This window comes from Channa argus, chromosome 21 (assembly GCF_033026475.1).
Source record: "Channa argus isolate prfri chromosome 21, Channa argus male v1.0, whole genome shotgun sequence".
Classification (NCBI taxonomy): Eukaryota; Metazoa; Chordata; class Actinopteri; order Anabantiformes; family Channidae; genus Channa; species Channa argus.
The window spans coordinates 3,318,673-3,340,013 of NC_090217.1; the positions used below are offsets into that span (position 1 = coordinate 3,318,673).

The window sequence follows — 21,341 nt, forward strand, 5'->3', positions numbered from 1 at the left end:
AGCTGCTGCAGAAGATAGTGACAGACGATTTAAACGGTGCTGTTCAAGGCTTGGGACACAAAAGGGTTCGGACTGAAGAAGCGCGAGTGGAAAACAAATCATGCTAGTTATTTTAGTGAGAGAGTAGCTCAGGAGCTAAGGGGGTGTGAAGTTCAATTAGCCATGTATCCTCAAACACATCAGGAAACTCAACAGTATTGTACAGTAGGGACTCTGATGCTTTTGGACCTGATGAAGACACTACTACACACTGTGCTCTCCATTACTTTCAGATCTTTTCTACCTGTTTTCTTAGTTTTCATCCATCAACATCTGTTCCAAAAATATTGTCCGAAAACATAATATCTCCATCCACGACTGTCGTTTGCATAGATATATAACAAGGCATTAGACCGGTGCTATGCTGCATTTCCCATCCCAACTGCTTTTGATCAGATTATAAAAGTTCTTTTTGCCTGTCACGTTTCAGTCTGACTGTAGCTCTGTAATGAATCAAAGTTCTATTACTGTAGACACCAGCTCAGCATTTCCTTCTCATGCTGCATAATTGTGAACATTATACAACAGGCAAAACAAAGGGTGGCTTGTATTGTGAAACAGCAACTGGCAATGAAGTGTATTTGTCTCGGAGGTTGGTGAGTTGACTTTTTTTAATTGGCAAACTCAAAAGTGAGGATCAGCCACAGTGTGCTGCAGGCGACAGGCTGCACAAGTCCCTCCATGAACAGTGTGAAAGTAAATTGTAATCACAATTATTCCAATGATTTGTTGGGCTGCACTGTAAACAGATACCAGCTGCTCTTTTGCTCCTTGTATTATCCTACTTGCAAACAAGTTCTGTTAAGTTCTCCTACTTCACTCATTTTTGCCACTTCCAATCTGTTGGTTCTGCTGGTTGTTGCATGAGGCCCATTACATTTTCCAGCTAGCGGGGTCTTGTTAGCAGCAAACTCTGTCATGTGGGGACAATTTTTCGCTTCTCCCTTCATTAGTATTCATGTCAGAGTCGGAGTGTTACAAATGGATCGCGCATGAGTCGACTACAAACAGTCACAGCTGGTCTCTCGTCTAATCACAACTATAAACACATGAGTTGTTGCAGTGAATTTAATGGAGAATGCTCTAATCTCAACTGTATTACTGACTCTGAGCTGCGGGTGTACTCACCAACTCCCAGCACCTTCAGGTGACTTTTGAACTCGGGTTTCTCCTCCAGCACCTTCAGCAGGTTTGTAGACTCCATACGCTCCAGCTCCACCTTCCAGTAAATGTAGATTTTGTGATTGAAGCTGACGTACACCAGGCAGGGGCTGTTTTTTCCCTCCTTACATGTGTACTGACCTGTGACCACAGACAAAAAAAAAAACAAAAACTCATAAACACTCACAACTAGATAAATTACACTCAATTTTTGCCAACATGTATTAGGCAGTGCTGTGATGAAACCTGTTGGTGTTGTCTGCTCCCTGGATACTAATATACTGTATGTCTGTGTGGCAGAGCAAGCTTCCACACAAACAGAAAGCGATCTAATCCCTCTTCATGCTCACGGAGGGCGAGCGGAGAGTCGAGTGGAGGGCAGGGGTTGATTGTTTTTCGTGCCCTCTCAGTGGAACCAGGCACATCAAGCCACTTACTCATCCTCCAATTAACTTACCATTATATACATGTCATGGTAGTTTCCACAAATACAGAGTGGCTTGTTCAGAAACTGCAGCTTCGTATAAAGGGACAAATGAGGAGTCAGAGAAAAAGCTCAATGCTGCCACCTAGTGAATTATAATGATTCCGCTTTTTGTTGCAATAACGCCCCGAAATTTGGCAGTTTGTGCCGCGGTTCACAGTATACTGATTTTTTTAAAAAGTAGGTCCTTTGTGTGCAAAGTAACCAGTCCGTTACAGCAGTTTTCATCATTCATTCAAATGATGAAATCTGTTTATGACACCGAGTGCTGCAGCCATTGGTTTGTGTTTATTTACAAAGCATGATTTTCTAAACTGCAGAGAGTCACACCGGAATCAGTGAACATGCATTTGATCCTATACAAGGTCACTGTCGACAGCAAAATTATCGATAATGTAAAAACAATCAAGGAGAAGATAAAAATGTGCAGCAGGAAAGAAGTTTTAAATACAATCATCTGGGGCCAGGACAGAGAAATAAGAGGTCCCTCACCCGCACAGAAGGCATTGACATTCTCATCAAACTGGAATCGCACTACTGTCCTGTTGTGGTCGATGATGTAGGTTTGACCGTCCCAGGCACAAGCCACCACCTCCTCTCTGCCATCTCCCTGGAGGGAAACAAGCATGTAGATGTCTCGTACGAATCAGAACTACTGTAACCGATGCAAACTGATACAAAAAACATTTTTACAATCTAATTTATTATTGAAATAAAATGTAACTTATATTGCACTTTTCAATAAACTGAACAATAAATTGTTCCGTTATTTGAAGTCCTATGTGAACACACACAAACTCACAGTGACGTCGAGCTTCTGTAGGGCAAAGAGCTGATGATCCACCTGGACGGACCACAGCAGCTGCTCGGAGCTGTCCATCAACTTCAGTGTTCCTTTAACATGTGATGGCAAAAAGAGCAGCGGTGGATTTAACGTTGAAAGTCATAACTGTACACACCTCCTAAAAAAACAACGTGGGACTTGAATGCTGCTCATAGCAGTGGTTCTCAATCCTGGTCCTCCAGGACCCCTCCTCTGCTTCTTTTGCAACACCATCATCAGGTGTGTTCAGTCAATCACAAGCTGGAAGACCAGGATTGAGAACCCTGAGCTTAAAGAACTTATGACATCTCAACACCGTGACAAATCTGTGGCAAATAATCTGTTGACAATAATGTTGTTGTCATGAGAACTAAAATATGGCCACTAATGTTTCCTTTTAATGTTTCTCGAAGAGTAAATTCATTCATTTTCTCTCTGTTGATGCTCTTCTTTAAATATTGATGGACTATCCAGCTGCTGCTCTGTTCCACCTACAAACAGTGTAGTCTTTACAGCTCCACCTGTTAAAGTACTCCCTTACTAATATACCTGTCATACTGCTGTTATTCAAATACCTCAAACTGACTTCATTAGATAACGGCACCTTCTTAGCATAACATTAATGTCGTGGCTGATGTGAGTAGTGACAGAAAAAACAGGACTCCTATTTGTTTATATCACTTCAGTGAGAAACTGCTAAATACACAGAGTTTTTAGTTACCATATATACATGTTATAATTACTAGAAATGATAGTGTATAAATCATAGCTAACATGTTCAAACTCTTAATAGTTGATAATCAACGCATAATAGGGTTTAACTAAATCAAAGCAGATGTTTGTATTGTTCACATCTTTGGATGCATGATGCCTGTAACCACAGCCCCATTAAATCAAAAAGATTTATTTAGTCCATGTATGCAGAGTGAAAAAGTAAAAGATTCTGAATGACAACAAATGTGCTGGTCTAAATACCCAAATATTCCTGACTTACCATCTAAGGTGCAGAGAGCAAACAGTCCACATTTAGAGGATTCTTCTTTTGATCCTGGTGAAAAACAAAAATGCTCACATAAATGTGGAACGTGTTAACCAAAAGACAAGTGAGGTCGGTCTTATTATGCCTTTCAGTACCTTTGCTTATGCTTCCAATAAGATGAGTGGAAACATTTTTGTTGTGTATCCTCCCGGTGGTCAGGTGAAGAACTACATCTCTGGAGGGGCCCTCACTGTAAGCAGACAAATTAGCAGCATGTTATTTAAACCTATTTTGTCATTATTACACCCATATATCTTAGATCGTGATGCCGTCTACCTCCCCGGGGTGGCAGGGCCATCTTCTCCTGAGCCACTGGAGTCTTGTTGGGTCCAGGAACACTGCAATATGGCATAGCCACAGCCTGGCTGGGAAACCATCAGTTCTGGTAATCCCTCTGGTCCTGGGTTCACTGACAGACTGTCAACCTGATCACATTTCCCAAATTGTCATAATTACAAATTAGATTTACATTTTAACTAAGTCATACGGCTTTTAAATAAACAATATTATCATTTCCTATAGAAGCATAAACCAAAACTCTCCTTGTCCAAAGACATGTGCCCAACGGTCCTTCTAGTAGTCCATCAATGTCTACAGTAAACAATAGTGTGTGCCATGCATACCTGTCCCTCCAGAAGCCATTTTTTCAGCAGAACCAGCTGCCCAGACCACGGGTCGGAACCATCAGGGGGATCCTCCCAGCGGAAAGCTCGAACCACCCGGTCTGTGTAGCCCACCACCAGCTCACAACGTCCATCACCATCTACACACACACACTGTAGCCAAATTCAAAAGAACAAAACTGATGCACTAATGAGACTTTCAAGCTAAATCTTACCGATATCATTGATAAGTATGACTTTTGTGTTGGCGGGAATGTGTTGAGTGAAAAAGGGCTTCTGGTCATCGGATGACAGGAATTCATGTTGACTGGCCGAATCTGATTTGCTTGCAGTGGCAGCTGTCAGGTCAAAAAGGTGGAACCAGCCCTCTGCACCAACAGCCACCACCAGGTTCTGACGAACCGCAAAAACACATGTCACTTCACTGCTTAATAACTTCTGACAATCTGATTCTTATGTATCTTTTCTCACCTTTCCTTTGTTGCAGACATCTCCCACTGCGACACAGGTGAGCTGGAAAACCAAGATGCATTATACAAGCACGATAAATGGAACTATGAGCTTTTCTACATTTCCTCTTGTACTGACCATGCCCACACAAGTTCTTGTAACCCAGGGTTTGGAGTCGTCATTCTTGTACACGAGGAGTTTCCCACTTGTGTCTCCTACAACCAGCTCATTCAACTGTAATGAATGGAGACAGACAACTTGTTTACTGTCCTATAATACGGATAGAATACACGTTGTGCAACCATATATTTCTCGCATCTAATTTCTCATTTGTTAGTTAATAAACAACTATTCACGTAATGTTTTACGACTTGATGTAGTATCAAGTGTATTGGTAAAGAGACAAAATCAATGGCACAGAGCAGCGGCGTGAAGTCTGTTAATGCTTTAAAATGCTTTATGTCTTCATCATATATACTCATATAGACTGCGACTGATTGACTGGACTGAGCTTTCATAAATGTTTCACCACAGTCATTTTTAGTGTTCATTTGACACAGAGGTTATTTCTTGATTAGTTTACCAACAGTGAATAAATGTCAATCGCAAACTTCTTTTGTGGAACAGTCCAAAAACAAACGTTACTGTAACTACTATAATGTAAAACCAAGTAAAGTAGCAAAGACTCAGATCTGTGAAACTGGGACTTTCAATTAATGAAGATTTGCTTAAAAAGAAACAAGGAAAGGAACAGATATTTTTAAGTGATTATGAAAATAGTTATCTGGTGCCTGAGTGGTCCATTAACTGTTTAAACTTTATTTAAATATTTGCTTAGTTGAATAGCAACTACAAGAGGTGATAAACAGCAATGTGTACATACTGCAACTATAATGATACACATTACTACTAAATGAGCACATGGCATAACCCTGGCTCAGTGAAAATTTATATTTTGTGCACTTAGCACGACACGAATATCCTTATTTCTGGATAAGATGCTTCCATATACTCATCTTTCTTTCATGTCAAATAAAAGAAAAGGAATACATTCAATGTTACCTCTCTTTCAAAAGAACTTTTCGCACAGAACCTAAATACTATAAAACGCTTATTCAGAAAGGCAACCAGACTCTTTTGATTCAGGTGACGGATATTTTAATGCACGAATCTTTGATGACAAAGTTTAGTTTTCATCCTCTCACCGAGTCATTGTCTGCATCTCCCAGACAGATAGCATGTGGAAACAGAGTCCCAGTGAAATCCAAGCTAACCCGCTGGACGTAATTTAAAGACCGCATGGCTACTGTTTTTATTAATGTTTAAACCGCTAAGTCACCGTAAACATACGAATAGCGTCAGTGATTTTTAAAGCCGTGCATTGATACCTAGCTTAGCTTAGCTTGCGTTAGCTCTCCAAAGAGAGCCTCGTGACGTTCAGCTTGACGACGCAATATAATCTAACTGCATCTAAATGCGTGCTTTATCATTATTTTATATGTGTATATTTATATAAATACGGATTGAATATCTTTAAATAGCTAAGAAGCTGTGTACTTGCTAACTTAAATAACAGAAGCCACTTCGTAGTAAACAAAACCATGTGACCTAAAACTACGGAAGCTCAGTATAGACGAAATAACTACTTTGCGAAACTTACCGATAACGTTTTCCTATTAAAGATAAAGGCAGATTTGAAAATGAAACAATACAAACTCCGACTTGATCATGTTTTACTGGCACAATTAGCTACATAGGGAGAATATTTTTGTTGTTGCTTTTTATGTTGATGGTGAGCTGGTGCGGATCTGGTATTGTGTTATTGAAGTGGCCAAACCGGGGCACATGGTCAAAATAGGGTGGAACATTTTGCAAAAGGTATTTATTTAAAAGTTTTGAGCCAACTCCAAAACTTGCAATAAAAGTGTTTTGAACAGCTTCTTGATAAATTAGCTAGTGACCTTCCTAAATACAGTGACTGTTTCTTATCTGCCAGTGCCATGAATGTTGTCTAGTTCTTGATCAGACAACATAAGGTGAACGTTCGATATTGTCATTAGGTCAGAAATTTAAAATAAGGAATCTTGGCTTAGAAACTGCTTATAGATGGGAACAAGAAGTCCTAGAACAGTGATTGAATGTCAAGTCACTGATGGACTCAAACACAGAGTTGTTATAACATTACCAGACACAGGTGACACTGAGGTGTGATGCAAACCAGTCACAACTGAAGGTTTTTGCTCATTATTTAGCAATTGTTGTCTGTATCAAAAGCAGCTCTTTGGCCTCCTGCTACAGTTCTTCAGCTCTGCACAATCTCCCTTTTATCTACCACCAGGTCCCCCACCTGCTCAAATTCAACTTATTAATCTTCTTCTACTGGTGGAAATTCCCCTGTGCAGAGTGTGTGTGAGACCTGCTGGGCCTCCTCTGTGTCCAGTCTGGCCTGGTCTGTGATCTGGACGGGCGTCTCCACCCACTGGTTCACCTCAGCAGGCCGAGCTCTCTCTCCCGCTAAACCAGACGACCACTGGTGTTACCAAGATTCAGCTCCATCTCCACCTGTCTGTCCCTCTCCCTTTGTCTCTCACACACAAACAGACACAGACACACTAAAGTATGAGATAATAAAATACTGATGTATCTTTATATCATGAGAGTTCCACATCATTTATCAACAAAGAAAGTTTTAATTAGGGAAAGGGTTTGCCCAGAGTGTCTTGCCCAGAGATACTTCGACTTCATTATTATTGATAATGAACCAAAAAAGAATTGATATAAGATGGAAGAATGTTCAGTGTGTTTATATGTCCTATAAGAAATGATAAAGGTTTATTTTTACATGAAAAAACCCAAAAAGCTAATAGAAGTTATTAAATTTTTACTGAGGTACGAGGTTGTTTAAAACTCTTCAATATTAAGTGTTTTGTGGTTTTGAAGTAGAGAAAAGTCTTTGAAAACCATTATTATTGTTGAAGTTTGTGGGAGTCTGGTGCTTTTGTTGGTGTCATTTGATTTATCACATATTTTTGTTTTTGTGTGTTCTTTAACCCTTTGCAAGTTTCTAGCATTGCTGTTCAGTATTGCAGTTTTGTGAAGTGAAGTGGGGGAGAAGTGTATTATTTACAAAGTAAGTGCCTCTCTTGTCCATTAGGGGACGCTGCTCCATTACAACTTCACATGTCAGGCTGAAAACAGACACAGGGGCTGCAGAACTCCATAACAGGAACTGTTATTTTAAAGCCACAGAGTAATAATAACTGCAGTGTGTGTGTGTGTTGGGGGGGGGGGACCTTTTTCTTCTTATACTTATACACACATTCATTGTATGAGCACGTATGTGTGTTATTGTGGCTAAATGGTGTGTAGATGGCCGCAAAATCCCAATGTATGGAAATAAGTATTTTACAGGCTACAAATTGTATAATGTACAGTTTCATTAAAGCCAGTCAAAGTTTGCATATATAACTTTGGTGCAGGATTCATGAAATCCAGCTGGTGCACATGTGTATTTTGTATGGCGAATGAAAAGGCAAGACATTAACCTTTAAAGAGAAAGCAGAAGCAAATTCAAAGATTTTCATGAGTTGCTCCACTTATTGAGTTTGGTTTTATTGTCTCCGATACACAGAACTCCCTGAAGAAAAGAGAAAAATGCAGAAAGTGGATAAATGGGAACTCGGGCGCCCAGATGTCATATTAATTATTACACTCAGCTATGACTGGAAAGCCCCTCGACTAAAGTGAGCGCCCTCCCAGACTCTGGACGAGCAGCAGCAGAGGACAGAGGGAGAGAAAGTCCTCACAAAGCGCTAATTGGACTCTGGAAGCACAGTGACAGGGCATGGATAGGTTTCAGAAAGCCCGGGATGTCGAAGGGGTGCAGGGAGAGGCTGAATAGAACCCACGCTTCTTTTCTAAACCCTCCTACCCCCCCCCCCAAAAAAAAGAGAAGAGGAAGGAGGGGGAGAAAAGAAAGTAGTGGGGGTGGTCTAGGGGGGGTCTTCAATGCAAGCTTGATTTTGAATACCACTGCCAACACAGAAAAATTGCACCATTTATTACAATCCCCTCTTCAGGGAAGGTGGGGAGGGTGGTGATGGTGGTGTGTGTGTGTGTGTGTGTAGGGGGGGGGGGCATAAGCGCACGCATAAAAATGTATTGTGCGCGCGAAACACACAAACACCTCGAGGAGAACCTCAAGCCCAAAAACCAGTTACGCACAGACAATACACAGTGTCCACACACACACACACACACACACACACACACACACTGGTTTTGTTCCTCCCCGAACGGAGTGTTTTATTATTCTCCACAATAATCGACAGAACACACCGCGTCCGCGCTACTGTAACAATATCGAGTGTAACAAATCACACACAAAGGCTCCTACAAACTGCGTCTGAGGGCCCCTCCGCAGATTTGCGCCCCATCCGTTCCGCCTGTGCGAGGTAGATGATCTGCTCTAATCAAAGTGGAAAATGCGGCCTCTGATGCACAATAGTCCCTCAAATGAGCGGCATTCAGACGCGTCTGTAGTGTTAACAATAAAAGTAGATCGTGTTGGGGCCGAAACGCCAGCGAGTGGCTGATTTACACGCAGAGCGCACAGGTCAACTCCGGCAGGAGCGAAGTGAGCTGTCTTTCAGCACCACCGTTTGCTCCAGAGCTGGGAAAACTGATGCAATTAGGAAGCTTGGTCCTGCAAAACTACGTAAATCTTTTTTTTTTTTAAGGAATTTGTCAATTTAGCCAAAGGAAAAGTCAGAAAACGTTCAAATGAGAGGGATTTTCAGGACAGGGTGTGTCCTTATGTTCTATGATTTTCCCCAAAAGACGCCAAAATGTTCCCTTTTGGCTAAATAATAAAGGCTACAAGTGGATTTTCATTCATGTGTGTTGGAGGCTCTTCCTGTTGTTGTGTGCTGTTGTCCCACGCACCTCCTGACGCCCATGAAAAAAAACAAACAAACCTAAAAAGACTCACCGCTGTTTGTTTAGTGCTTCAAGTGGCACGCGTCCGGCGCACGCAACGCACCGGCACCGGGGCAGGAGCCCAAGGTGAATCCACGCGACCGGAGGGCGTGGCCACTCCCCCATCCGAACGCATTGATAAAGCAGTGGCGTCCTTGCTCGAGGACTCAGTGCAGCTTTGAGGAGCGCGCCAGGCAGCAGCCCAGCGGACTGCCCCACTGAAACAAGTGCGCGTCAAGCGGTCACAACACGTGAACGGCACGAGCGGGACACACCGCCTCGAGACTTTGTGATTCCTTTATAAGTTTGTATTTTTTCTTGGGCATGGACATCACAGCCAAGATGGAAATTAACATCAGCCAGCAGCAGCTCCTGCCGCCCGCGTGTTTCTTCTCCGCCGCGGCGGCGCAGAGCATCCAGCTGAGCCCGAGCGGCAGCAGCCTCGACAGCGGGAAATCGGTGTCCAAGCAGCCAAAGAGGCAGCGCTCCTCGTCCCCGGAGCTGCTGCGGTGCAAGCGGAGGTTGAATTTCGCGGGCTTCGGCTACACTCTTCCCCAGCAGCAGCCGCACGCAGTGGCCCGGAGGAACGAACGGGAGCGCAACCGGGTGAAGCTGGTGAACAACGGCTTCGCCACGCTGCGGGAGCACGTCCCCAACGGCGCCGCCAACAAGAAGATGAGCAAAGTGGAGACGCTGCGCTCAGCCGTGGAGTACATCCGCGCCCTGCAGCAGCTGCTGGACGAGCACGACGCGGTCAGCGCGGCTTTTCAGTCCGGCGTCCTGTCGCCCACCATGTCGCAGGGCTACTCCGCCGACATGAACTCCATGGCAGGGTCACCGGTGTCCTCCTACTCGTCCGACGAGGGTTCATACGACCCCCTCAGTCCAGAAGAGCAAGAGCTGCTGGACTTCACCAACTGGTTCTGAGCAAATGTAAGAAGTGACTGACTGACGTCCACAGTATGAGAAACGCCGTGAAAAGCAGCCTGAACAGTCTCTAACTTCTCTTTTCTCCCTCTCTCTACAGAAATGCGGATCGATTCAATTCACTGCTGTTGTGAGCTTGGGATGCTCCTGGGGGAGGCGGGGTGTCCTCGAGAACAAGATGCTCTGTACACGCGCGTTGGCCCACCGGTCCTCCCAGGCTGTCACACGGGACAGAGACGCGGCCCTGGCGTCCTGAAAACGCGGGGAGAAGCCAGGCCAGGGATCAGCGCCACAAGACTGAAGGAAGACTCCTGACAGCGTGGGAATCCAGGCTCCGGTGCATTTGCCCATGACAAACAAACCATAAACTGAACCCACGCTCTTCAGCAGCACATTAAAAACATTTTGCTAAATCCAATCACAGAGCTCCAACCCTTTGATAAACCTCTCAGACGTTCTGAATTCCGAAAATGCTTCCAAGATTCCGGATGTATTCTATAAAATTCTATATCAAACGCTTTTTGAAATATATTGAGATATTTTTGTATGTAAGAGATTTATAGATGTTTTGTACACATCCTTTTGTATATATTTTGTCTATATATTGCGAAGTTGCTTCTATACCTCCTGCCTATGTAGACGTGTAGTCTATTATTCTATGGCTCTTCTGTTTATGAGGTTTCCAGAAGGAGTTTGATACTCCGACCTTTTATTTTAGCACCAATGTGTCTTATTTAATAGCAAAACCATGTTATTGCATTATGTCATGAGGTTCATAATGATCAAACGTATGCAGCTATTGTCCAAACAGAGTGCAATGGTCGTGCATTCTCTCTTTATACCGCCAGCTCTATACTGTCTTCACATAAACGTGTTGGGGGGGGAGACTCCCTATATCCATATTTTCTACACTCTAGTCGAAGAATAAACGATTTGCTACTGATTTACGGTCTTGTTTTTTGGGTGTTTCCAAAGACGTGGGGGGCACTTTTAGTAACTGTCTTCAACGTGTGTTTAGAAGTGAATTTGCGGGTAAAGTGAGAGTCACCATCAATCCCTCACTTTTACGCACGTTCATGTTCCTCTTTCCAATTTCATCACACTCTATTCAGCAGTGCCTCAGAAAAGTCCACAGAGTCCCTTTCTGTCAACTGTCTTTTGTAATTTTAGACTTAGCCAAAGACTTATTTTAGACATAGCCAAAGAGCTAAATTTTTGCGCAAGCGCACAAGCTGCGTATTGCGGAACGAGCGCGTAAAATATAAAGCGTTTTCTGATACAAAACTGTTCCACAAAAGTTTATTTTCTTAGAAAAGTGAGTGAACAGGCACTAGAGAAAAGTTCAATTCCCCTCATGAACTTTAATCAGTGCGTAAAAGGCCTCCGTCACGTATTAAGGAAGCTGAAGTAAGTAGATAAAATGTTGCCATAATTATAGTTTTTTTGAAAGCGTGTATTTTGAATGACCACTGCATGGGACACTGAGAAAAGTATATGGGAAGGCTTTGTCCTCTGTGCCACCAAAATGCTTCACACATGGGCTGGACGTTAAAAAAACCAGAGTTGTAGCCACAGTTCTGTTTTGTTATTGTGAATTCCGAGTTTAAAAGACACTTTAAGAAAAAAAGAGACTTCATTGCTTCTTTAAATTGGCAGATGGCGGGAATGTCACTGGGTTGATCTCGTAGGTCTTGTGTTTTTGTCAAAACTAAGTTTGACAGGTAGGGCGGAGGCTGCAGCCGGACGCGTGTCTGGTTTAATGTGTGAATGGGGTCTGTATGCTGGTCGAGTGGAGACACGGAGCTGAATTGCTTGATGGCGTGTGCCTCCTGACAGCAGCAGGCCTCTGAGCTCATAACAGTCACCACCTGGGAGGGAAAAATCCTCTGTGTGTGACTCCAGTTCAGAATCCTCAGCTGCTTTTCGGCGTTTTACATTTAACTGCACTGGTTGAAAGTAGAATCCCTCATGTTTAAAACAGACCGATTTGGATTTGAAACAGACCTAAACACAAACAAAAAACCAAATCCACATGTTGGGTTTAGAGATCCTTGTACAATATGTCAATGAGCCAAAACAGTTGTTCGACAGAGAGGCTTTGTGGACCACCAGGGGGCCCTGAGGAGAGGGGAGGGGGCACAGTGCAGTGCCACCAGTGACTCATGGGAATGTGATGAAATAGGTTTAAAAACATGCGAATTTGTAAGAATTAGTGTTTTCCACAAGACTGTCATGTTCATCAACAGCTCCTCAGCCATAAAAATAATTATGAGCAAAAAAATCATTTGATGTTTGAGTTTCAGAAGCAAGCAAAGCGTTTCAAATGAAATTCAAACTGTTTTTTTGAGAGGGGATTCTAAAAATATCCCATTCATTAAAGGTCTAAAATTGCCCAACTAAAACCCTCTACTTCACTCGTTCCCTGAATGAATTCACTTTATTGGAACATTGCATTAACCCCATTTAAATCATTTACGTTTTCCCACAAGGTGAAACTAAAGCGGGTTAAGTTGTATTAACATAGGACCTTAATTGGATGCAGTAGTGTTTTTAGTCCATTTCCTTTCAGCGTCAGTTCTTCGTCCAACATGTAAAACTCACAGCCACAGTTGCTAATTCGTAACAAAATCAGTACAAAGACGACACCTTAGGCCGCTCCCACGAACTTGTCCAAGCTCGGACACTCTGCCAAGATTCATGTCAACGTATTGTACCGATCCAGCGAAGTATTGTAAATAATTTAGGATGACACAAGGTGCCAGACAGGAGAGACGTGATGTAAAGTACAGTTGATAACCTGAAACATGTGAATCGTGTAACATAGGTAAACGTGTTGATGTAAACACAGGTGGGTACTGATTTGATGTCAAAGAAAACATAGCATCTCCCTCCTTTTGTTAAATACAACACAAGACATGGTTTTTCTTTCTTTCTCTCACCCCCATGTGAACGATGGACTTGTGTTCTGCCTTCTGTGTCCAAGTTTTCATGGCGGAGAGAAGGTTGTGTAGCTCAGGTGCTGTATGTTGTGGGAACCTGGAAGTTGCTTGTTGTCCTCCCTGATCATAGACTTTATGTCTGTAATTTACAATGACGTCATAGTAGCTGTCTGAAATGGAAATCAAATTTGTAGCTGTTGTGCACAAATGTCATCTATGGTGTCTTGAAGAGGGACCCCAGCAACTGTAAAAAGGCTCAGTGACAGCAGTGTTGTAGATGCATCCACGTAACTTATTGCCTTATTAGGTTTTTGGTTCATCGTGATTCAATGACTGTGACTCTTAAAGCTTATGGGAAAGAAAGAGAGATACTCCAGCTAAAATAAGTGAAGGTAAAAATAGGGCATAAGTGATAAAACCGAGGCTGACGATGATCATCTACAATCTGAAATTCAGGTTTACCATCAGGCTGTAGAATCATCTCTATACATGACCCGTGCTGCTTACAGGAAGTCCCTGATCTAACAATCCCCATTTGCTGCCTGTCACAGCCCATTATGTTTTCTGCTGTGGCAGCCTGTCAAGCGTGTACAAGCCCCAGACACGCACGGACATATCTAATTGGTAAAGCCGAGCCAAAACAATAGCGCAAACTATATTAGTTGGGTATCTCAATATTATCATTCAGCAGCGTTGATTAAGTTGGACAGAAGAGGGCTGCTACCTGCACAAGTACTTCTTTTTTTATTCAAGAACCATAACTTATTGGTGTATCTGCGGGTTTACACGAACAAGTGAAGAGTGTCAGGGCAGTTTTGCGAAGAAGCTTAAGACTGTCTGAACCGATTAAGCTCACGGAACAGTTCTGCAGTGTTGCTCATCCAAAAAAGTGCAGCAGCACAAGATTCTCCTACAGTGTGAAGTGAAAACATCCACAGCTGCAGAATATTTCAGGACCATAGACAGCACTTCATGATGCTAGTACTTCCTTTCCTTACCGCACATCTGGTTTGATTTCACTACCAGCTGCTGTGTAGTTTTGCAGCAGCTTGTTGATGTGTCTATAGTTCTTTCCACTGAGCCTTTCCTGTATCCTCAGTGTCAGAAATTCCTGATCTCTGGGACTTGGATCGACAAGTTGGAGACTGACGTAAATAGCTGCTCATAATTACAATCGAAAAAAATAATCATCGGTGACTAGAATGCCTCATTTTTCCACAGATTGCTGTGGTGGCAGTGGTGGCAGTGGTGGCAGTGGTGCTGCCACCTGCGCCTCACAGGGCAGGCAGTGCAGCGACTGAGGTCAGAGGTTGCACGAGTCATTGAGAGGGTTGGAGATTACCGACTTGTGAATGAGCATGAAGAGCGGCAGATAGGCCAGGAAGTCCAGCAGATCCAGAGGGGGGATATGCTGCAGCTCCAGTCTGATGGCCGCCTCCTGCTCCAGATGGATCCCCCCGGCCTTCAGCTCCAGAAGCAGCTGCTCAGCGCTGATGAAGCCCTCGTGAGCTCCGGCGTCTCTTTGCTGGTCGTCCAGGAGAAACAGGAACAGTTGCTAAAAAAAAAAAGCCAGAATAATATTTGACATAAATCAAGTTAAAAGCGAAGAGTCCCGCTCTGGACTTGTTCTTAGCACAGTTGCGAATGTGTGGGTGTGTGCGAGTGTGTGTTATTGTGTGTTCTTGTCTTTGGGATAGCCTCAGGTTACCTCAACCTGTTTCTTGTCTTGTTTGAGTGCACCTGTTTGCACTGTTAAAGCAGTCTAGGTAATAAGGTAATTGTTGGGGGACAGGGGGAATAATCCTTCTGGAAATTAGCCCATCCCCCCCTCCCTCTTCCCACCAACCTCTCCAGTTAACAACCCTATCCCTAGCAGCTCTATAATTACAAAGCCTCCTCTACCTGCTCTAGGTCTCAGTTTCCACTCTCATGGCCACAAGCTTTCATGTTTCTCCTGCCTTACAGCGGCTCAGTACTTCCTTGTATGAATGAGGGCTGGGCCTGCATGTGAGCTGCCAGCTGGTAGGCCGGTCCCGGTCCATCTAAGATGAGCTGTGTGTCTCAGGCTGATTACAGGGCTGGGCGGAGTGGACGGCATGTTCACCGCTGGGCACTTTAATGAGATTAGAGCCGTGCTAATCTATGAAAAGGAAAGAGCTCCCCTCTCTTTCTCTCCCTGGCTTGCCTCGCTCTTTTCTAAGCACAAGCGTTCTGTGCCTCCCATAACAACAAAAAAAAAAAGAAATACCTTTATAAAGCATGCTTTGGAATTTCACTTCAAAGTGTTTATGAGTATTTATTTCATTGTAATTATACCCGCGGAGCCATGAAAGAGTGGCAGAGGTGGTGTTTTTGGCATGAATGTGACTAATGTGAGAGTTAATCTGATATTGTAAGGAGGCAATCAAGTGCCCCTTGGGAAAACAAATTCAGGAGTATAGACGTGACGTTAGACAACTTTGGGAAACAGCCAAACCTTAGCATTACCTTCGCTTTGAAGAGCCTCACTTCTAGGGAGCGAAAGTCCATGTTGCTGATGAGCGACCGCATAAACTCACTGTAAGAGAACAGCGAAACGTTAAAACCTCAAAAAGTGCTCTGTTAAAGAAGAATCCCCCTGGAGGTTAAATCTAGAAAGAGATATGTTAACTTTTAGTCACTTTTAGAATAGGCCAAGCTGGATCGAACACTTCCCACAATGCAACACAGGAGCCTCCCTCCTGCCTAGTGAAGGCCCACGTCCTCCAGTCCTCCAGACTCTTATGCAGGTTTTCTGCTTCAATCCCAAAGTGACATCACCCTTGATGATATTTTGTAATCAGCATTATTTTTTCAATTTTAAAAAGTGCCATACAGGGTATGATGCAACAAAACACAACCTAAAAAATGAGCCTGAGGTGTAAAATAAGAGCGATGCCCCTGTAACACAGCCTTCGTGTGTCATAACAAGGTCAGTCACCATTACCGTTACTACAGACATCTTCGTTGTCTGCGTAAAAGCTGTCCAAACACAAACATAAAGGTGTTTGGACAAACTTTGGTCGCCCCTGCAGACTGAGTTAGAACAATCGTGGTGGTCGTGGCGGGTGATTTTTGGCGGTCTGTCCCATGCTCTTTTCGCAGAGACGTGATGGTAAAGTGTTCTGAGCCCATTGTGGTTGCTCACAGCGCCCTGGCTGCAAAACAATGCATGGACACACGGGGACATCCCGCCACAGTAACGGATAAAACTGCTCTGGTTTTGAGACAGTGTGTGTGTGCGTCTGTGTGGGGGTGGGGTGGGTGGTGGGGGGCAGCAGATTTTGTGTGCGGAGGGGAATGAGCAACCGGGATACACTCTGGTGCAATCTGACCACTTGCAGACAGACAAAGTATATGTCCACTGGGATAATTAGAGGGAGACACGGAGACTGTGCTGGGACAGACCTCTCCTGTCCAGCGTGTGGCACCACCACAGTCGTCCCTTCTCTTAACGAGCACCCGGTGTTAATGAGCCCCTCCTCGCAGAGTGCTCAATGGCCTGTTAGAGCGAAGAATGGCCAAACGCTAGGCCACGGAGGCTAATGCACGCCTGAGTGCTCCCAGTGCCAGGATTGGCCCCTGTCCTCCAACCACACAGCTGGGGGATGGGGATGTAGCAAGACAGGGCAGCTAATGATCGGTAATTGCACATGGTTTGCAGTAAAAGAGTCCAAATACTGGTGTGCTAAGGACACTGACGTGATAATGGTTAGCATAAACGAGGGGCTAGGGCAGCGATGATGGACTCCAGAAAGGATAATGGCAGCCTAACCTATTTCTTTTGTTGGCCCCTCCCTGGCACCCCGCTGTGGCCAACACAGCAGACGTCTCGCTTACGTAATGCCCAGAATTTTGGCGGCCTCCTCACTGGGGAGCCAGCATACAGTGAGGAGGGGGTGCATACACCTCTGACCTAGTTTGACCTGACAGAACAGAGAGTGGTTTTGGGGCTATTTTTGAGCGGGCTGCAATGACACCGGGTGAGAGGAGACTCTTGTGAGGAGGGGGGATGTGGAATCGAGTGAGTCCAGCTTCTGCTGCCTCATGTGTCTGTGGAGATTCTCAGTCAGCCCCGTCATCAACCAACTCTTTTAGAAAATGGTGCCTCGCACCTCTTCCTTCATTAGTGCCCCTTTGCTTGCTGACTCATTTAGTCCAGTGAGTTTCCAGGAATGAGGAGACTCACGGTAACCCTCGCGGCACGCATGCACGCTCAAAAACACAAGCAACGAGGGACGAGAGTGACAGTGACAGTGACTGCAAAGGCTCCGCTGGTGCCGTTTGGAAAGCCTGCGTAGCAATGTGCGTCTTGGCAGATCATGCAGTTTGCCCTGAGGGAATGTGGCGCTGTGTGAGGTGGACTTGTCGGGGAGCACAATGCGACGCAGAGACAGATGGGCTGAGTCAAGGGCCAAAACAGCACAGCACAGAGGGTGAGAGGGGAGGCAAGAAGAATTTCAAAGCCTTACATGATCAGAAAAGGCTGATTGTGTAACTACTGTTGCAGCTCATTTTTAAACTGGGATTAAAGACAACAGGATTAACAGAAGAAGGTAAGAGGATCAATTTAGTTCAGCTGGGATGAGACGACAGAAGGATGCTATTGTTTTCTCCTTGTTTAGGAGCTGGCATCTTCTCTCTTCTTATTATTTAAATTCAAAAAGTAGTTTTGTGCAAATAGGTTTATTATAGACAATCATTACTCATTATCATTACTGTAATTGCCTCTATACTGAGCAGACACCCTAGACAGGCAGCCAGTCCACAGGCCTCCTCTAACGCACAATACAAAGGACTGGCCGTAAATCACAGGACCCATGACCCTGTTCCTGTCCTCGCTGAGAGGGAGCTCTCACTCCAGGGCCAGGGAGCAGGCCTTGACCCTCAGAGACCTCCAGAGCAGGCCTGGTTGAACACACTCCTGTCTGTAGGAAGCTATAAACCCCAGGGCAAGAAAAAAGTCACTGTGTGTGGGAATCTGCAGCATATGGGGCATTATGGAGAGACAGGGACACAGAGGAGAGTTCAAATCAGAGTGAGGTTTCTTTTCTATTCAGAACTACGGCTAACTATCATTTTCCTTATTGATTCATCGTATTTCCCACAGTCCACAGTTAACGGTGCTTTTTGTGTCACCAACAGTCCAAACTTTAAATCTTCACTTTACTCCTGTAGAGAAACATCAAACCCTCACCTCCAACACAGTTCAGGGAGGAGTTGGGATCTTTTTTGAATAGAAAAATGAATCACTTAAAGCTGCAGTACTTGTTGTTTGATAATGATTAGTTACCTAACGTGTTGTGCAGAGCATGACAAAGCAAGTGCTGGGTGGAGCAGAGTAGGCTGATTTTGTGCTTTGTGCCGGTTGAATGATAGAGTCTGGACCACTTGTTGGACAAACCAAGTAACTCACTTCAGCTACTGTAGCTAAAGGAAGTGATTATTGTCACTATTGATCATTTGGACTAAAAATCACTGCAAAACAAACAAACAAATAAAAAATGATACCAAACTGTCTATATTTTAATCCTAAAGTTTCTTTTTGCCTAACAGTCAAAAAATGCTTTATACCCATATAATATAATATAATATAATATAATATAATATAATATAATATAATATAATATAATATAATATAATATAATATAATATAATATAATATAATATAATATACCAGAATCCTTACATCTGACATCAGAGAATGTCAGAGATTAATCTGAGAGTCAAAAATTCTGTATGTGGAAGTACATCTCAACTCCAAAGCTCTGACCCTTTGAGCATCAAAGAGACACCCACACACGACGACTGAATCAGGGGAACGAACTTGCACACGCACTCCTGCTCCTGTTTATGGGAGGTCAGTGACTCCTTATGTGGCTTCACTGAGAAGCAGATTGTGTCTGCTGATGATCACTTACTCCATGGTGGCTATTTTCTGTGCCAGGCTAGCAATCACAGCAAAGAGTCTCAGGTCAACAAGTCCATCTGTCACTCTGAAGTCCACCATCTCCAGGATCTGAGGAAGATAAGACACGTAATGTTACATTGAGCGAGTGTGGTTGTGTTTGTATTTGTATGCGCACGGATGCAGAATCGACCGACCCTGTAGACGTAGAACTCTTCCTCATCGGACAGCAGCTCTGGAGGGATGATGTTTTTTAGAGCAAGCAGAACCTGGAGGCACGAAATGTAGCCGTCACCATCACTGTCCTCCTGTGAGACAGACCATCCTCATCATCATCTAGAGCACATTCACATTCCTGCATCTGCTGCTTTCCCCTTCTCTCATGCAGGAGTGTGTGTTACTGTATTCATATAGATGGACTTGGTTTAATCATTTGAAATTGAACGGTGACACCAAGGATAAATTGGGACCTGCGGAGGACTCGTGGGAGTAAAACTGATCAGGAATAATATTTAAAAGCGTGTTAATACTTGTGTTATTAAAAGCTACAAATTCTCTGCTCTTCCACAATGTACAAACATGCTGCTCATCTTTGTTGCCTATGACTGTAAATGGAATAAGTTCGGGATTTGGGGATGTGGGAATGGGAGCACAACATATTACAGCGAGTGAAGGAGAAGAATTAAAAGGGTTTTCAGTCCTTTTCCACTTACTGCTTCAAAAGCTCTTTTGTACTCAGCCAGCTTCTCCTGACTGAAAATGCAGTACTTTGCCAAAAAGTCGACTGGGAAAAGAAGAGAAGAAGACAAAGACAAACCTTTAGATGGTACAGAATGAACACTGACTGTACTTAAAGCTGCAATGAAACTCAATTTCAGAAAAAAAAAAGACATCTATTCTATGTTTGTCACGTCTAGCTTGAGCAGACTGGATTAGAGCAATATTTCTCTCCTTTGGTCGCACTGGGGTCATGGCAGGGGGTCCAACACAGGTCGAGGGGTTCACAGGGCGTCCAACATGGCATTTGGCTGCTCGGACATTAAGAGACATGAATACATCAAGGGGAAGTCGCAGCAATAAAATGTTTCTAATTTATTATGAGGGAGCGATACACTAATACAGAACAAAAAATAATTATTATTAACCTTTTTTTAGCTAATTACTAAAAAAACTATGATGCTAATTATTATGCTAATTATTATGTAGAAACCTGTTGTGTTTATGACTTATTTTCCCTTAAAGACTTTAAAAGCACTTAACTGATTGACAAAAACAGGAGGATGTTTATTTCACCGAAATATAATGTGTAAAGTCTCAAATATAAGAAGGATGATTACATAAGAAGCACAGATTGAGACAAACCACACTCGTGAATACGTCAGTAGGCAGATTTGGAAGAGGGGGACACTTTGAGAAAGGGGGGGCTGGAGCTGCTGCCACTTCAATTTAGGAGATGAGAATGAGTCCACTGAATAATGGATCTATTCATTGGTTTGGAGAAGAAAGAGGAGCAACAGAGTTGATATCAGTCTGGACTTAAACCCCTGCACCTCTGGGGTTTCTGTGCAATAGCAGGGGGGGCTGTTTGAATCTGCCATTTATCAGCTTAGGCCTAATCAAAACCAGGCCTTCCGCAGCCTCGTCCTTTCACATGCAAAATCAGACATTCGCATCCAGTCAACTTGACTTGTTAAAGCTTGACTGATCAAAAAAACCTGCGGGCTGGCTGTGCGCATCTGTTTGCAAATATCTGCGATGAGAAGAGGCTGCAGGACGAGGACCTGGAGTCCCACACGCAGCCGAGCAGGGATTTGAAGTCGTCGCATACAGCGAATCAGTGAACTGGTCAATGTGCCAAAGTGAAATGGCAGCTCGTGTGACCGCATGAATAGATCGAACTGTTTTTTCTTTTTTTTCCCCGAGGGTGAGGTTTGACCATCTGCAGCGTTAGCA

General features: G+C 43.7%; 3 protein-coding genes across 5 annotated transcripts in view; 1 reads left to right on the plus strand and 2 right to left on the minus strand.

Annotated features, from left to right (window-relative positions):
- Nucleotides 1-6,240, minus strand: part of itfg2 (integrin alpha FG-GAP repeat containing 2) — a 46,746-nt gene extending 40,506 nt beyond the window's left edge. Inside the window, exons 1-11 of one of the 2 annotated variants that reach the window (XM_067490360.1) lie at nucleotides 5,825-6,240; nucleotides 4,758-4,853; nucleotides 4,641-4,682; nucleotides 4,385-4,562; nucleotides 4,170-4,309; nucleotides 3,823-3,971; nucleotides 3,642-3,736; nucleotides 3,502-3,555; nucleotides 2,487-2,578; nucleotides 2,177-2,294; nucleotides 1,168-1,341 (exon numbers count right to left, since the gene is read on the minus strand). In XM_067490360.1, the coding sequence (XP_067346461.1) occupies nucleotides 1,168-1,341; nucleotides 2,177-2,294; nucleotides 2,487-2,578; nucleotides 3,502-3,555; nucleotides 3,642-3,736; nucleotides 3,823-3,971; nucleotides 4,170-4,309; nucleotides 4,385-4,562; nucleotides 4,641-4,682; nucleotides 4,758-4,853; nucleotides 5,825-5,920 (1,234 nt within the window). In that variant the 5' untranslated portion in view covers nucleotides 5,921-6,240. The remainder of the gene's footprint in view (nucleotides 1-1,167; nucleotides 1,342-2,176; nucleotides 2,295-2,486; nucleotides 2,579-3,501; nucleotides 3,556-3,641; nucleotides 3,737-3,822; nucleotides 3,972-4,169; nucleotides 4,310-4,384; nucleotides 4,563-4,640; nucleotides 4,683-4,757; nucleotides 4,854-5,824) is intronic. The other variant, XM_067490359.1, reaches the window with a different exon arrangement.
- A 3,613-nt stretch (nucleotides 6,241-9,853) lies between these two features.
- ascl1a (achaete-scute family bHLH transcription factor 1a) lies at nucleotides 9,854-11,404 on the plus strand. The gene is made up of 2 exons (XM_067491028.1): nucleotides 9,854-10,529; nucleotides 10,624-11,404. The coding sequence occupies exon 1, from the start codon at nucleotides 9,921-9,923 to the stop codon at nucleotides 10,521-10,523; it is 603 nt and encodes a 200-aa protein (XP_067347129.1). The 5' UTR covers nucleotides 9,854-9,920; the 3' UTR covers nucleotides 10,524-10,529; nucleotides 10,624-11,404.
- A 355-nt stretch (nucleotides 11,405-11,759) lies between these two features.
- LOC137106941 (uncharacterized) overlaps nucleotides 11,760-21,341 on the minus strand; it is a 57,479-nt gene continuing 47,897 nt past the window's right edge. For both annotated transcript variants that reach the window (XM_067491027.1, XM_067491026.1), the window contains 5 exons: nucleotides 20,102-20,172; nucleotides 19,586-19,696; nucleotides 19,402-19,499; nucleotides 15,950-16,019; nucleotides 11,760-15,017 (listed from right to left, as the gene is read on the minus strand). In XM_067491027.1, coding sequence (XP_067347128.1) covers nucleotides 14,766-15,017; nucleotides 15,950-16,019; nucleotides 19,402-19,499; nucleotides 19,586-19,696; nucleotides 20,102-20,172 — 602 coding nt within the window. In that variant the 3' untranslated portion in view covers nucleotides 11,760-14,765. The remainder of the gene's footprint in view (nucleotides 15,018-15,949; nucleotides 16,020-19,401; nucleotides 19,500-19,585; nucleotides 19,697-20,101; nucleotides 20,173-21,341) is intronic.